The sequence below is a fragment of the Anoplopoma fimbria genome, chromosome 24, assembly GCF_027596085.1.
Source record: "Anoplopoma fimbria isolate UVic2021 breed Golden Eagle Sablefish chromosome 24, Afim_UVic_2022, whole genome shotgun sequence".
Classification (NCBI taxonomy): Eukaryota; Metazoa; Chordata; class Actinopteri; order Perciformes; family Anoplopomatidae; genus Anoplopoma; species Anoplopoma fimbria.
Genome location: NC_072472.1, coordinates 17,261,442 through 17,279,625, shown reverse-complemented (window position 1 = coordinate 17,279,625; position 18,184 = coordinate 17,261,442). Strand labels below are relative to the sequence as shown.

Here is an 18,184-nt window from a genome sequence, read left to right as displayed (position 1 = left end):
ACTGCTAAAATAGAGATTCTCCTCCATCTCATGGTGTGTTTCGTTTTGTTTATAAAAGTAAGTGCTTGTGAATCGTAGGATGATTTGCTAGTCTGTAGCTCTTGGCAGTCGTAGACGCCAGTCCAACCCAATTATGAAACTAGTAAGCAGTTTGCCCAGAACTACACACACAGGCATGTTGGCTGCTTGATGGTGCTCTATACACAAAGGCGAGCCACGGCGCTGACACTGGTTTCACCTCTCTAAAGTGTACTGCTTGATACATTGTGTCAAATGCTTGTTTCAAATAAAAATCAAAGCCTAGTATTCATGTTGCCTGAAGCTCCACACGTAACTGAGGCTCACAAGGGATCATTGGGAGGCTGACAGGTAGAGTTTGGGATCCATGTTTAATGGCGGCCGCCTGACTGATACCCCGTCATAGCCCTTGGTTCTATACTTCTTTAATTCTTGTTGTGAGATTGTTTTTCTTATAGATCTGGGGATCTTTGTTTAACAATGCCTGAATGCTTGATCCCTCTCAAGCCCCATTTACTATGTGATGAAATTATATGATGTTACTATAGGGTGCTGTGCACTAATAAAAAGCAATAATTGTGCCCAAAAATAACACATAATCCAATAATATATATATTTATCATCATGATGTAATCTTCTTATAGATTTATTGTACACATATGGGATTGAAACTATGAAATCAGTGAGATGTTGTGTCACTGCTTTGGCCACAGTTTTGACTATAAACAGATGCTATCATTTCTACAAACCAGAGATCCCTTCTATTTTCAATATCCCGAAACTAAGAACCCTTTAACAGCATCAAAACAGGAAGCTGGGGTCCTTTCCCCACTTCCTACCCTTCCTATTTCAGGCGCCCTTGCTCGGAACACTCCCATCTTCAAACTCTGCCTTTTTTTTTTTATCTTAACTGCACTACTGTATAGTTTCATGTCTGCATCTTGCACGGCTATGACAAAATCACTGTGACAAAATTCGTTCCAAAGACAGACAGAAGTATAAACAGCTAGCAAAGTACTCCAATCAGCTTCTGTGGTAGTTCACCGGTACAGCCGTCATCTCCAGGACCACTTTGCCATGATGACACACAAAGACGGTCACTGTCGCAGCTTGTGAAAAGAACTTCAAAAGGCTTTGTGTAACCGTCTCTACTGAATCCAACTCCGAAAAGCTTCTCATGTTTTCTCAGCATAAAGAGGAAGAGGGTTTGAGTTAAACTTTATGATCTCTACTCAACCTATCGTCAACATATCCATCAAATGATAAAAAAGATGGAGAACTGACCTGACTGTTATTTAAAACTAAATAATGTGTGGTTCTTCTTTTTCTTCCCATTCAAAAGCAGCTGGAAACCAATGTTAAAGGGGCATGCCACCAATTTTATATGAGTCAGTTTATTTGTCATGAGAAGTGCTTGTGAAAACAATTGTATAATGTTTCCTGTGGCTGTGGAAGGAGCATCAAAGTTGCGGAGTTTGAGAGACATGGGGATATAACACGTGACGAGGATCAGACAAAATATGCTCATTTGCATAATGGGAAGTAATGAATCAGAAGTTTAGGAGCTTTACTGATAATTAAAGTAAGGATATTTTAGCCTCACCCGTTTTGATTTTTACTTTTCAAATCGTCTGTGTTGCAAATCACCCAACTTTATGTCAGTACATAACTACTACTACTAACTCACTTAAGCGCCTCTTTAAAAGGTGCTCTGTGAGGATTTATGTCTATGTTTGTGTCATGTTTATGTTAAGATTTATAAATGCTTATTGATTTATGAACACAGATGTCCGTTTTATATATTTGGGCAATTATATGTTGCATGAAGACGTTGAGCTCCCATTTAGTTTTTACAAATTTGGGCAGGTAAATAACAGATGGCAGCATCAGGTAAAGTGAATGCAGCTTGGGTTGTTGATGTTCTGGATGTTGATGGACATGGTGACACAGTGAACACCCACACAAGTGCTGAACTAATCCTCACCTGAGCCTCCTCCCTCATACGCCAGATAGAGGCTGAGATGACCCAAAGTCTTCGTTTTAAGAGCGTTTTTATGTATTTACACTACAGCCCTGACCCTAACATCATTTATCTTTGATGCAAGCCACATGCATAAAACATATTTAGACTCATGGCACTGCTCTTAACATATCACACTTTATAGTTAGTAGATTACTAGTAACAGTTTCACTCTAACAAAGGGCATTTTTAAGCCCCCATAGGACGTTGAAAACAACTTGCATTGAATGAATAATGTATCTGTCTCGATAAAGATGTTCTTCCTGTACATTCAACTGGATTTCCTGGGAATAATGCATCTTTTTCATATAATGCCTGGATTGTGTGTTTTGACGTATGCTGCACCAAGTTACATACAGTATCTAACTATAAAAACAAGGAATCTCTGTCTCTCTGTGTGTTCTGTGAATATTCCAAGCAACGTTCATCCGATTGTCCCTACACTTGGGTGGTGTTTTGCTGACGACAACATTGAGTGTTTTGTCAAATTTTGTGCAAATTGGAGGCCGTGGCTCACTGTTCGCTGGATGCTGGATGTACTAATGGTACAATCAAACTCTTCTGCACGTCCCTGCAGCACGTCTAGCACCGGGAGCCAAGCAATCGTTCTGCTCTGAAAGAGAATAGCGGCCAGATGCAGCACACTGGCACTAAAGTGGTAACATTAAAAACAGCTGACCAGTGACTCAGATAGTGCCATCATCGCCAGTCCAAAGACATATAGCACATGCAGTTTGACATGAACATCTGTCTGGCTTATTCATAGCATCAAGTCTGGCTTATTCCCTGCTTGTGCTGTGTCCTTGGTGCTGTGAATTTGGTTGGACACTGATCCGTACAGTGGATCTGAGGGTTCTCATAAGGTTAAGTACAAATTTCAACTTTTCTTTAAAGATGGCCTTCACAACGTTTTTTTTTTTATATCTCCCTTATCTGACCATTTGACCCATTGCCAGCTGGGAGAACATGAGTCGGTGTGGGAGGCAGCCTTCTGTCAATTTGACACTGTGGTTGCTTTAGATGAGCTGTATCTAAAAGAGCAGGGCCTCAGTGCCGGTGCTGTTTGTCTTTAAAAATATGCTGACATTTGTCCTGCAGCTCTCCCTTAAAATGTCAAGGATTCTCATCACCGGTGGAACCTTTCAAATGGCTTGCAACACCAAGACGCCATGTGGGGTAGCTGTTATTCAACGCAAGTAGTTCATACCATGGAAGAACTTTACATGATTTGGACAATATGTTCATTTGGCTTCTTCTTGTCAAACAGTTTACATGTTGTTGGTCACGCATGTCAAAGTCGCCCCAAGACTTTAGTTAAAATCACAATAAAAACCACAGTAAAGATGTCCTGCTGAATTGTGTTTTTGTCTTGTCTGTGTTCAGCTATTATCCCGAACCATAGTACCACTGACTCCAAGCATAACCACGTTAACTAATATGAACTACTTCAGAAAGACAGCTCTTTTAAACACGCAGCATAGGGCTTAAAATTAGGAGAATCGTGTCAAATCGAAGGGAAAATGAAAAGATTTGTTATAGCCCCAATTTCCGTAAAGGGAATAAAATTCTAGTATGAAGTTTCCATAATTCTTCGTATGTTGTCATGTCTTTCAATGTTATCAAGGATGATACCGTGAAATGTGGCTCTGCTGCACAAGGCGTCTTCTATTTATTTCCGCTGGTGCCACAACATGGGCTGCTCAAACAGTCACAATCTTATGAGATTTAAAAAATCTGGAAAATCCAGCTCCGTAATCACATGTTGTTGAAGCTAAACTTCCACAATAATGTTGCTTTTTATGATATCTTATTGTCATCCATTAAGCTATTCAAGTGGGAAAACATCAGAAAGGGTAATATCTTCCTATTTGCCTTCTTATGTTTCTTGCTGCTCTCTGTTCTCAACTATCCAATAAAGGCAAAAGACCTGTTCTTAACTACACTGAACTTTGAGACTCGTACACTAATTCACAATAAATAAAGAACCAACATGAAAACTTGTCAACTTGTCTTGTCTTAACTAACTGAAAGCAGATACTTCTTAGTTGACTTGAGGGTCTTTATTTAGAAGTTTGATTTATAAGATGAAGAATATATAATATATAACATAAAATCTGTTATGTAGATTCCATTATCAGTTAAGCAACCAGAGACCACTAAGTGTCTGAATGTTACAGCATCAAAAACCTTCACCCATGTGACCAAGCTTTGGCTTGTTACCAAGCAGTACATGTAGGCCAAGGATCCCTGCTTTTGATCCACATTTACCTTGACGTTGTCCGGGACAACCATCTCTGCTGTGCAGCCACTGAAACAAACTGGTCCCCAAGATCAGCCCATTAAGGCAGGAAGACGAGAGAGGAGGTCCTTCAGAAGCCAGTTATTGGAGTAGACACCGAGGGAAAAAAGGCAGGTGGACTTATTTTTTTTTTTTTTTAAAAGGCTCATTTAAACTGGAAAAACTATTTTGTGGTGATAAAACAATGTACGGTGTTTTTGTTCATTAATATTCTGCGAGCAATGACAGAAAATGATACACATGTGCATGAACAACTTCAATGAACATTGCAAAATATATTGGCAGTCTCCCCAGTGAGGGCAAAGAGTCCAAACTGGGAACCCCCATGCTGTTTGTAACCTTGAATTTCCCCTTTCACAGATATACTCGTTTTTCAGGAAAAGACAGTCTAATGTCTCAGCCTTGGCATTTTGCCTCTTAGAAACCTTGCTATTTTCCTCTCCATTCTCCCACACATTCCTGCCTTTATCTCCTCCCTCTTTTAGCTTGAGAGTGAAGTTAATATTAGGGTTCATTTACTGTCAGAAAAAGTAATAGTGACAGTAAGTTGTTAATTTGAGTTCTTGCGAAATATTTAAGCAGGGAAAGTGTAATTTGCATGTTGGTTCTCTCACTGTAGAGCCTGCGAGGTTTAAGCCAGAGCAAACATAAATATAACTTTAAGCACAACTTATAAAAATGTTTTTTCAGGTGAATTACAGATTTGGTACAGTTATAAAGTTACGTCAGTAAATACCCCGGTTGCTAACAAATGGCTAAATGCGAATACAGAGGTTATAGGACAATAAAAGGCATCACACCGACAAGTCCGCCTTCAAAGCATCGTTATGAAAACTCGACCGTGGTGAAGTTTGTTTAAAGCTGTCGTTAGCTTTTTACTTCTGGCGATAGCATTTATGTTTAAACAATCATAAAAAGAACATCAATACAACAATCCGGAACCATCATAGCCACCTTAGATGCAGATAAAGCCTACGACAGAGTAAACTGGACATTTCTCTTAAACACACTACAAAGATTTGGCTTTGGGGAATTATTTATTAACTGGATTAAGATTCTGTACACTTCACCTTCAGCCAGTGTCATCACCAATGGACAAACCTCACAAAGCTTCACACTGCACAGGAGAACTAGGCAAGGATGCCCACTCTCTCCCTCACTTTTCACCATTTTCACTGAACCATTAGCTGAAGCAATTTGTCAGAACATGTATATAAAAGGAATCCAAACACTCAACACAAATCATAAGATTAGATCTTACCGAAAATACAAGGAGGACTTAAGCCCCACATTACTCTCTAGCAAATAAACTTCAATACATAAAAAAAAGAAAAGTGGTGTTAATTTCTGAAGAAAATCTTGCTGAACAAAACAAGTATCACACTTTTAATTAATTAATCATTTTAATCCAAATCTAAGGGGAAAATCCCAATGGCTTTTTGTCCAGGGAACCATGTTGATTCTAACTTCTAGGTTGGCCTACAACAATGCATCATTCCCGCAGGACTCTATAGGGCAAAAAAAATAAAGAAGAAAATGCAGGTGTTAAATGTTGCAGTGGGCCTTCTTATCAGGGACATTTCTGTCTGGCAGTCATTCATGGCCTTCATAAGGCTTGCTCCTGCTGGAACAAAATCGAGTCCTTCAAGAGAGTGGACAATAAAAGAGGAATGTAGGGCTGCGTTGAAACTCATAATGTTACAATTTTCTTTAAAGGCTCATGCCAAACCTGCTTAGCTCTAAATATTAAGTACACAGTATGTAACGCTCTACATCAAACAAACTGAATGAATACTGCAAGTCACATAATGTCCTTGGTCGATATACATCCGCTTTTGTTTTGATCTTTAAAACAGGTCAGGATGAATTTTGGCCTAAATTTAATATGATACAAGCTTTTGAAGTGCATTTATTTGTTTATTTATTCTGACCATCTGCAATAATGATCAGCTGGGAATCAGATGAGTGATGATTGGCTGTCTTAGAGATACTGGTAAGAAAAATATGGTGGGGTTTGCGCTTTTTGGAACCAGGGCTGCATTCGATTTAATTTATCGTTTTTCATTAGACAAACTGAATTGTGACAGTTTAATGATGACCACGACTTTCTGGCTTGGATCATAAATCATATCCAGTTGAAGGCGGTAGACATTAATCTGTGGGTTGACATTTAATTTTATAAACACAACCTCCCAAACTATATCAAGCAAATGTGCGTCTGACTTTCCAATGACCTGGAAACAACGGTGAAGTCATTAACAGTTACTTTAGGCCAATTCAATGCAATACCAATAACAGAGCCTAGGAAATGGGACGCAGCAATTTTCTGTCAAAAAACTCTTCTTTGATGCTTTTTTAATGCACTCTGGCAACTTATTCACATGCAAGGACTAAATTACATGTATTAATCATTTATATAAAATTAAATGTGTAGCCTACCACAAAAACTTCTATTAACTTTCCAGATTGAATATGATTTTTAAAAAAAGAAGTGCTCTTTGCCATTTCTCCACAACTGTTGCAATCACTCAGCAATTACCACCAGAACCAAACACATACACAGAGTTAGTTTAGAGACCTGCATTTATTTTGACAGGCTGTTGTGTTACGAGGACTAATCTCACACTCAAACGTATAATTGTCAAGCTTCACATTGGCTTGTATCCACTGATGCCCGTAACCATAGTAACTAATTCCTGCATGCACGCAGTGAGAGAGGAATGGAGAGACGCTGCTGCTAGATTAGCTGCTGACTAAATTTACTCTGTGCAAGTAAGTTGCTAAATTCATCAAATTTCCTTTTGGGTATAATAATTTACTTTTAATCATCATGGTGGCATCTTGCTGGCTGGTCTGTCAAAGCACTTTGTAAACCTTGTTTTTAAAAGGTGCTATATAAATAAAGTTATTATTATTATTATTATGGTCAAAACATAGGGAAATGATTATGACACAAAATGGTGACCTGCATTAAAGTTCATCTTGGATCAGAGTCGCAGACAGATTGGAAGTCTCACTATTTAATTAGAAGTAGTTTAATTTTCTGATATTAAGTTGTGGGAAATATTGTGCAAACAATTAATTTTATTTTGGATGTACATCATACTACTATGCAAGCTAGTCAAGGTAAATGTATATTGCCAAAACTGCAAACAAGTGCATTGAAAATTACTGTAATACATTGAGCTCTTGTTTCTGTACATGTAATTCAATAAGCAAATATAAATTAGTATTATTTAATTAGTATTTCAATACAGCACCTCCTTGCGCACTCTCCATATAAATATAAAACCAAGATGTAATATACGCTCAGGTATTCTATCAATCACTCTAAGATATTGAATTGGTGTACTTATAGTTAAGCTCAGTTCAATTATAACTGTATTTTGGTGACAAACAAGGTACTTGTTTTATAGAGAAATGTAATATTGAGCTGTTGTTATGGTGCGTTGCAATGTGATATTATGCTGTTTGTTGATGCAGTGTGTGACTTTCTTTGGAAGACATCATTTGCTTAAAGCCGAGTTTAAACCTAATCAGGTTGGTCTGACATGCCATGTACTGTACTAGTAAACCACAGAGAAACAATTCATAGTTGAGTAATAACTGAAAAGTTTCATTTCCTCATCTATGTTGTATCATTTAGCCTTGTGTACTGAAATCATTTTTGGTTGTAAAGCTTTTCATATATTATAACAGTGACATTTATATAATATTACAGGTGCCAACTCTGCAGTCACTGATTGTACTTTACTTCCCCTAGATGTAGTGTATGTGTATATGTATATGTCTAGTATGGCATGGGAGCTACTGTGTGGCAGTCAAAACACAGAAAAATAATCAAAAAGTTTCTTAATTCTCATTCCTGTCTACCATTTTATAAATATCATCATAGCCATTTTTGTCAATACCTCAGTTTTTTCTCTGTCTTGAAATGTGTTTCCCTTAATCCAGATGGTCATCTTCTCTAACAAAAAAACCCTCCACAGCAGACAATACAAACTGCCTATCTACAAACTTTATACAGAGTCAGTCATAATTGACCTGAAGTCCAGGCAATGGTGGTCAGTAATGATGTCTCGACTGTGTATTCTCTATTCATGTACAACACAAAGCTTTTCTTGTACTTTTTTTGGAAGACTGTGGAAAAACAAAAAAAGAAAGAGAAATGCCTTGTTTATTGCAGTATAAACAGTGCAGTATAATACAAACCATGTGTGATTTTGATAAATTTTTATAGGCTGCAAGTTTACCTAAACAACTCTAGTACTGGCTAAAATATTACAAACTATGACTAAATTAAAGATCTTGCCTTGGGGAAAAACACTGATTCTAAGACCTCAAAAAATGGTTTGAACCTAATTCATACTCTTGCTTGACTAAGCAAAAGCTTTCCTAAACACATAACTTTTTAGGCTTTAACATCTTTTAAATTAAGTGGTTTTTAAACATTGATACCAAAAACTCAGTGACATTTAGGGAGTTTTCTCCAGGACTTCAGTTCAGTCTGACTTTCCTTGTACACAGCATCTAGTGGCTCATAGAGAAACTGCATCCTAACAATACTACATGAACAAAATGTCAGCTCAAAGAAGTCAAAGAGTAAATCATCATGATTCCCACAGGCAGTAAAGAATTAAAATAAATAAATAAATGAAATACCACAAACAAGAGAATTTGCATGTATTGACACGTGGAGAAACTGGTCTTTCCAGACGAACAGATACTGCCTGAGTTTCTGCATTTTAGCCTTTTTAATCTTCAGCAGCTCTGCATTGTCTACATACAAGAAGAAACTAGTTTTGCAGGACTAAAATCTGAACTGATTTGAAATAAGGTTAAGGCGAGTCACATGGGTGCTTTTCTTATTTGTCCCTCAGGCTGTTCGTTTCACTACAGACTTCAGGAAGGATTTGGTTTGTTAATGATCACACTGAAAGAAACTTGAACTTTTTATAGATTCTGAGATTTTTTTAACAAAGTTTTTAATTACTTTTTAAGAAGTAATTTGATTTTCTTTTCAGACTTTGTGCAAGGAATGTGGAGAGGGATATGAGCTACTGAAGTCTTAACACCTAAACATATCAAAAAAGGTCTATGTAGTACCAAAGTCAAATATTACATTAATTTTGCCTGAAAATGAAGTATGAGGAGGGCTGCTGTTTTGTAATTCACACACAAAGTTCCATACTTACAGTTAAAAAAAAAAATCACTTGAACTGCATAGAAGTCTCTTTGAGCAGGTCTAGTACAGGTCACTTAATCGGATTAAAATGAAATCACACTCTTGGTTGTTAGATACATGTGCCAGATGAGAAAATAAGCATAAAGATGCATCCATACCAATACTGATATCTGATACTGACTCAGGTATGATGGGTCGATCTGGATCAGATTCCATTCTATGAATTAATAACAATTCAATACAGCTATATCTATGTATTTATTTGTTACAAGTTAAGAAAACAATGTGCAAGTCAAGCCGGATGTTGCCTTCAAATAACAAAAATGATAAATATTGATTAAAATTGTTTATTTCTCATACATCTGCCATTCTCTCCTTACGCATGCTCACTCGTGTTTTCCTCGCTGTCATCTTTCGGGGGTGTCAATCATGATATCAGCAGTTTAGATCAGCTGGTCTCCTCAATCCAATAGCACAGCGACATCATTACATGGTTAGCCTATCATCTTGCTGCTGTCTCTTTTTAAATATGACTGTCTCTCTACCTTTAGTACGTTCATGCTGCTGCTACGCGCCCTCCACCTCCCGATCTCCGCCCAATCTTCGCAGATTCATCAGCTTCATCAACTCATCATTCTATCAGCCTCATCAGCCACCACCACCACCAGTGTCTGGACTCCATGGGGGATTTATCTTGCTGCTGCTCGGGGCAGACACCCCTCGATAACAAATCTCCCTGTAGAGTCCAAGCGCCAAAGACTCTGTCAAGACTTTATCATCACATATCATCTGTCAATAATAAACGATAATCTTTTCCTCATTTGAATGGTCTCTCCTGATTGAAATAAGCAGGGAAGCCAAACACCGTTCATCTACACTGCATTCCCTGTATGAATATTATCTAAGTTATAGGAAAACAAAAAACTTATTTCAGAAAGAAGCTGACAGAAGGGTCTTCAATATGCGAGAGAATATGATTAAGAGGACATATTCAAACTGATTCAGCAGCGGAAACAGGTTAAAAAGCATAAGATACTGTCACAATCCAAAAGCACAGAAACCCAGGAGCACGACTCAGGAGGCAGTTGAAAATTAAAGAGTCTTTACTGAAGACAAAATACAAGGATTTACAAATCCAGGCAGGCAAACAAAGAACAAAGGGGTCAGGCTGAAGCAGAATCCAAGGTTCACAGGCAGGGTCAAACAACAAGGTACAGTAGATCAGGATCAGGAAAACATACTAGTAGAATTAGTTAGTTACTAGTTATTAGAATTAGAAGAGCTAGTGGAAGTGGGCTGGTAGATATGCTATGGAGCTAATGAGTGAATGGGGAACAGGTGAGTGGGGAGGATGAGCAGTAGTGCATGGTAGCATAGTGGAGGAGCAGGCAGGGAAGAACATGCAACATGTATAACCATCAAAACTGAATAATATAAGCAGATTGAAATACAAAATCATGACAGATAGAAGCTAAAGGCTATAGATCACAGTGTAAAAGTGGATCTTGGCTGCATGTCATACCCTCTCTCTCCCTTTTCCTGACTATCACCTGGTCAGAACTGGCCGATACTACGAGAGCAGGACTTAGTGAAGGGTCAACCGAGGCCGATGGGAATTCCATTAGTTTTGTATGTTTATTCTCAAAAAAGGTATATTGGACAAAGTCATATCGCTAACATGGCTAAAAACTAATTCCAGCATGGTTTACAAAATGGTTAGCTGTGATGTCAAGTGATTGTACAGGAGTAAATGGGCAAAAACATGCAAACCTGTATGGTCCTTTGAGTCATTAAGTCACACTGTCAACCCACTTTGGTGGAGTAAAGCTACTGATCAAATAGAAGAATGATGGCAAATGTCTAACGGGGGCTATTTTTTTAAAGATACGAATTTGGGATTTCTTTCACTATCTGTGAGAGAAAAAAACATTTTACCGTTCACTATTTGAGCATTTAAAAAGGTGAAAAGTTCTCGGCCTGGCTGAGTGAATGCACAGTATGTTACAAAATAGGGTTTGAAATCTATGATTAAGCCTTAAAGGTTTGTTTTGACAGTAGCAGCTTAAGTTAAAAAAAAATCTTTCTTACAGGGAATTTCATTCCAAGTTTCTCCATTTGACAGATATATAAACATCTTTGCCGAACTTTGCCCAGGTTTTTTCATGACCTCAAATAAGACCTTGGCACTCACAATGCAAAAGTCAATAATACAGTATTTAATACGCAAATGTTTTGAAAATATATGTTTTAATCAAGTGGACAGTGTGAACAAATACTCTTCTGCATTGGAAGGACGCTTTATTGAAAAAGTCCAACAGGTGCAGTCATAAATCTAATACAGTATCATTTGTGTAAGTCCTCTTACCATAGCAGCACCTGTGTGTTGTCGTTTTATCCCTTCCAGACAAACCCTTCCCAAAATCCTCTATTCAAAAAAAATATGTCTTCCTCAATTAAGTATCATTGCATGAGCTGAACATAATAATGATGTTCAGCCAGTCACCGGAAAAGTAATAATGTGAGCTTAATGATGTTTTTATTTGAATTACTTTTTTAGTAGCAGGCAGGGAACAAGTAATCCTCCTCCAACCACGTTGCTATCTCAATTAACAATCTCCTCCAAAAAGGATGCTTGGCTCCTCCAAGCAAAAGTCAGAGTGACATTGAGAGTGCAACATCCACAATGAATGGGGTCACACTAAACCACTGAACAGGAAAGGCAGTGCTGAGGTAGTTTTCTTTTCTGCAACATCAATTTATATGGCAAATTATTTGTGGTTCATTCAGCCATTGCTGTTGCCATTGGGTGGCAACCAAAAACAACAAGATCCTTCAAATATTGCCTGAGTACCCAAAGCCTGATAGATCATACTCCACTGGGCCATAGATCTCTATTGTTGTCCAAAAACTATTAAAGACATTGCTTGTTTGTTTGTTTGTACAGACATGACATAGTTATTTACATTGTGAGATTTATGTAGTTTCAGAATAATCACAAAATTGAGTTCCCAACTTGGAAAATTCAGGTGAACTCTAGTCGTAACAATTACTCAAAAACAGCTAAAATGTTGTTTACGCAATACAATACAACCCTTTTATATATACATTCAATTTTAATCTATTAAAACTGTATAAGCTGCAATTTGGTGCTTTTGACTATGGTCCCCTGAAACCCCATATATTGGTATTTCAAATCATTTTTTAAAAGCACTAATTAAAACAGAAAACGATTAAATGAAGTCATCAGGAATAAATTGCTTTGCAAAGTAATGAAAAACTGGAATAATAGAATAAAGCACCTGTGAGATCTGACAGGTATGAAGCAATAAGGGTCGGGCTGGGACGACCAGCAAGAACTTCAATTTACTTTCACCTCCGCTCAGGAGTGTGTAGTGTGTTTTCTCCCAGCATGCACTGTGGAAACAGGTTTGTAGACGTAGGTCAGTTTATATTTCTGCATGTTTCTGTAATGTTTGGCTTTATAGTATTAGCTGGTTATTTGTGTTTTTTGTGTTATGCACATATAAGTGCCCAGTTCACATTTACTTATGAGCAGGAAGTTTTAGTTTATTTTACCTGAGTAAAAATACTGTAACTATAAAGAAATGTTACTCCACAAAAACTAAAATGACTAATGTAAAAATGTACAGGGATGAGGACGATGATGATCATGTATACACATCACACCACAGACCCCCCATCCAAACTGACAATATATTAATTTTCTAAAGACCGACTTTTGCAGCCTGTATATACAAATGCTAGAATAGAGACGGCCCAATTAAACACAGCTCCTCCTCTGTACAGCTTGCGTGTTGATGTCCTCTACTTACCAGGTCATTCTGCGAGTCTCGCGCACCTCGAAGTGCTCATTCTCAACCCACCATGTGACCAGTTTCTCTGTTCCGCTGTGCTTGTCAAACTTTTTAAAACATGTCGACCCAAATGAGGCTCTGCATTTACGTCAGGGATGTTTTTCACAAGCCGCAGAAAGGCAGCAGAAAAGCCTCACACACCTTACTGAAATTAGAAATACAGTGTGCATTTTTAGCATTTATCATGTTAGACATGAACCGGCATGCACCTATTGACGTCACAACGTAGGTGCGTTTGTTATGGTGCTTTCAATCACTGATTAGTGAAGGCTGATGTGAACAACCTTTTTTTAGATTATGCCAGGAACAAAAGATAATCTTTAACATAACACATAACTACGTCATCCTTCATTTTATTTCATTTTTGTGAACTGTGATGTTCCGCAGATCTCTGAGTTTGATGCATTCTGTTCCTGTCACAAACTAGGCTGTAGCTAATGACTTAATGATGGCCTCCGTAAAACTGGTTCAAAAGCTACTCTGGCAGGTTCAGCAGCAGGACTGGGTCTGGGAGTGGTGGTGGGGGATGGTACCTAAAATTAGGTACAGGTGAGAGGAATGTTGGGATCAAATGTGCCTTTTATTAAAGATGGGATTTCTTATTTCTAGTGATTGCTAATATATATTAAAAAGTGATTTTATTCCCTTCAGGCTTCACCCTCACAGCAATACTACCTAACAACAATGTTTATCTCCCAGCAATCTGAGCATTAACCAGCACAATACAAACTATGTGAATCATGCACTTTGTTGTGAGCGCACTCTGTCTTTCTGCGTAGAGACTAGCTGATTGGCTGAGCCCCTGGCCTTCTGAAGGCTACATAACCTTTACCTTTATCACAATCTGCACTAACCGACAATCAGAGAGGGACACTCAGCAAGCGCTCGTCTTTATCTGCCAACATGTTCAGGTAATGTTGCTGAATGGAAGTTGATTTGATTGTGTGCTAAATGTTTATGCGAGTTTCATTCCGCTCCTGAAAATCGATTTAATTATAAGAATAACAACGTATGTTTTTTATTTTTACTTAAATATTTGATCATGTTCTGATTTGGAGGTCTGATTTAATTGTGATGGCAAAAACTTGACTTATTCTCAAAGAATGCAATATTTCTTTATTATGAAGTCTATCAATTCTTTATCAAGTCTTTATTATTGCTCAATGCTGGATCTACTGTATATAATGAATGGTGCATTGTCTCCTGCAGCCTTACAATGTTTCAGCATAACGACAATTTATGCAAAATAACATTGGAAATCGAAATTCTTACCAAAGCCACCTTAACAAAAAAAAAAAGCTTGGTGATACCTCGTGTCTGTTCATTTTTGTATACAGAGGCAGAAGAGAAAACACAACAACACATATTTTTATAGTGGCATTCACTGGCTGCCAACCTCCTCTAGTGCTGACGATCCACAACTCTCCTGGGAATTATAATATAGGAGTGAGTCAGCTGTAGAATGCTAAAGAACAGGAAAAGTACGTACACCTCTCACCAGGAATGTGCTTATGTACACCTATGATGTGTAGTTAACAGCCGGTAATTTGGGTTTTTTATGTGTTTGGCTTGATTTTCTGACCAGATACTACACGTTTGTTTGCTTTCACAGGAACTTAAATGAGCAAAAACAATTTACTTTTTACCTGACGATGATGGGAGGGGGTTATCTTACAGTTCATCCTAAGGAGGGCAAGAGTGTCTGTTCCAAATTTCAGGACAATCCATTTCGTAGTAGATGTTTCACTCAAAACCAAAACTCCAAACTTCTTGGTCGAACTGGAGAAAAAGTCAGCGTATGAACCTCTGAGATATTTACCTGGATCTCAACTTCAAGTCTGCTTCCTTAAAAAGTATCCAGTTGTACCAGAATCGTTGGAACTCTAATTACTTAAAAAACAATGCTATGAAAACATTTCATGCTGACGAAGCATCCCTTCATTCCTTCATTGCAAATTATACATCATATGTAATAAATTCAACCTATCTTTTTAATTGTGTTTTATGTAATTGTAATAAACTTAAAAATGAGAAACATCCCAACTGATAACTAATATACTATTAAGTAATATAACACTTTCATCCCAAAATGTTTCACTCAAAACCAAAACTCATTCCGCACAGCTTCTCCAGTTTTCTTTTTTTTTTAAATGTTCTGTTTGTTTGTTTTGTTTGCTCCTTTGTGTTCTTTTTTGTTTGTTTGTTTGTCTTCGCCCTATGTAAAGCGTCTTTGGGTATCTAGAAAAGCGCTATATAAAATTAAAGTATTATTATTATTATTATTATTATTATAAAATGCAAAGCCAATCAGTTTTTTTTGTCTTTGCAGACTTTCAAAGAAGATGTCTTCTAGAATGAGAACCACCATTCTGTTGGCAGCTCTTGTCATTGTCATTTATTTCTATAAAGATGTGATCGACCACAGTATCACCCGCCGCCAGTTAGATGTGAGTAAGGATGTCAATCAAACAGATCCACCCCCCACAAATTCCTCCTATGTATACTCCTGGCCAAGATGTGAACGAAACATGTCCAGTACCAAGATCAGAAACTTCACCCAACTCCCCGAGATTATACAAAACGTCTTCTACTATCGACACTGTCGACATTTTCCCATGCTACTGGATGTTCCTGACAAATGTGGAGGAGTTAATGGATCCGCAGACGTCTTCCTTCTACTGATCATTAAAAGTTCACCTGAGAACTACGACCGCCGAGAGATACTGCGCAAAACCTGGGCTGGAGAGAAGTTACACAATGGTGTGTGGATTCGAAGGCTCTTCATTGTAGGATCGAGGAATGCTGGTTTTGACAAAGTGAGACTGGACAAAGGCCTCGAGCTGGAGCAACGCGAGTACAATGACATCCTCCAATGGGACTTCAATGACACGTTCTACAACCTCACCGTGAAGCAGATACTCTTCCTGGAATGGAAGGAGAGACACTGTCCACATGCTCGCTTCCTGCTAAATGGTGATGATGACGTCTTTGCCAGCACAAACAACATGGTTGACTATCTCCAAAGCCTCAAGGACAATACTGGAAACAAGCACCTCTTTGCCGGTGACCTGATTGAGAATGTTGGGCCTATTAGAAAGCCGGACAATAAGTACTTTATTCCAGTTGAGCTCCAGCAGTCAGACCTATACCCCCCCTACTGCGGGGGTGGGGGCTTCCTCTTGTCTAGCTACACAGCTTCGGTTATATACAATATGTCCCATTCCATCACCCTTTTTCCTATTGATGATGTTTACTTTGGACTATGCATGGCCGAAGCAGGAATCGGTCCTATTTCTCATAAAGGGATGAAGACAGGAGGACTGATCATGCCTTTCAGAGGTATAGATAGATATGACCCCTGCTATTATAGAGATGTTCTGCTTGTTCACAGATTCCTTTCGGCTAAGTTGTATTACATGTGGAACCAAGTGAATGACCCAAATCTGGATTGCAGTTTAGAAATATAATTTACAGATGGTGTCGGGGCTTGTTGATATTAATATTCACTCAGTGGCCACTTACTTAGGTTCAAAAAGGTCTCCTTCTTTGGACAAAATGCATGAATTTGTCTTAATTGCATTAATATTGAGAACAAATAACTTTTAACTGCAGTGCAGTGATCAAAAACAAAAATAAAAGTCTTCAGTCATTATAAAAAGTGTATTAGTAAAAGAAAAGGTGCCGTCATGGCATTTGTCAATGTTTCACCTCGGTCACACTGAAGTTGTGACGGAGTTGATGCCAAGCAGCTGACCATGGCAACACTTTTAAAATGAATTATATTTGATTATATTTTAGACAACACATATGCTGCTGTTCCTCAGTTGTATCAGAGACTGCTGCTCCACGAGGGGCAATTCATGCTACTGGAACTTTTCGCAGCGGAAAAGTTTTTTTAAATATTTTATCCAGTTGTTAATTTGTATAGGGTTAGGGTTAGGTAATACTTTACTATTGGTTTCTCATTTTATAGTAAAACTCACCAAATCCAATTACTAAATAATTCAGTCTAAATCCACTCCAAGACCATATCCAAATGAAACCCCAATTTGCACTCCCAAGGAACCTGAATCATAAATCAATGAATGAATTCTTACAGTTTTTCATTTCCCTGAATTCAATTGGAAATGGGCAAAGTGGCAACTCACACATTTGTGTGAAAGCAAAAAATCTTTCACCTCATTGTGACGTTAAATGAATTTCTTGATCCTGCAAATATATCTTTATTTTATTTGAGTATATTTTTGCTTTCAACCGAGGTTATCTGTTTGTTTTCTTATTGTAAAAACTCTGATATCTCTGACAGGATTTTAAGGAAAATTCGGGAGAATGATGCATCTCTGCTTCAGCGTTTTCACTAAAATCATTAGACGCCACTTTTGGAAATCAGGTATTCTGCTGAATCATGATATCACACCAAGTCCAAGTTAAACCTTGAACCTTAACTGCTGACTGACCTTGTCATTCATGGGGTACAATATGTTCGCTTTAGCTTTCATCTCATGGCAAAAATGTTGAAATTCATTGTATTATTTGTGAGTAATTTATTGGGTATTATAAAAGAATTTGGACCTGGCTTGGTTCTTTGTTGTGAAATATCTACGTGTCAAAGTTATATGTAACCTCTGTCTCATTGTCAGATTAGAGATCCACAACATACATGTTCATTTAACGAAATAAAGTTTTCGGTCCATGTTGGTTTGCCTTGTATAACACAATACATTTGCACCTCTCAAAGCCCTCCAGTTGTTCTACAGGAAGCAGTTACAAACGTTTAGTAAAACGTT

At 37.8% G+C, this 18,184-nt stretch overlaps 1 protein-coding gene across 1 annotated transcript; it reads left to right on the top strand.

The window, feature by feature from the left end:
- Positions 1 to 14,262: 14,262 nt before the first annotated feature.
- LOC129113928 (N-acetyllactosaminide beta-1,3-N-acetylglucosaminyltransferase 3-like) lies at positions 14,263 to 16,864 on the top strand. Its single transcript, XM_054626412.1, has 2 exons — positions 14,263 to 14,308; positions 15,727 to 16,864. The coding sequence occupies exons 1-2, from the start codon at positions 14,301 to 14,303 to the stop codon at positions 16,862 to 16,864; spliced, it is 1,146 nt and encodes a 381-aa protein (XP_054482387.1). The 5' UTR covers positions 14,263 to 14,300.
- Positions 16,865 to 18,184: the final 1,320 nt, after the last annotated feature.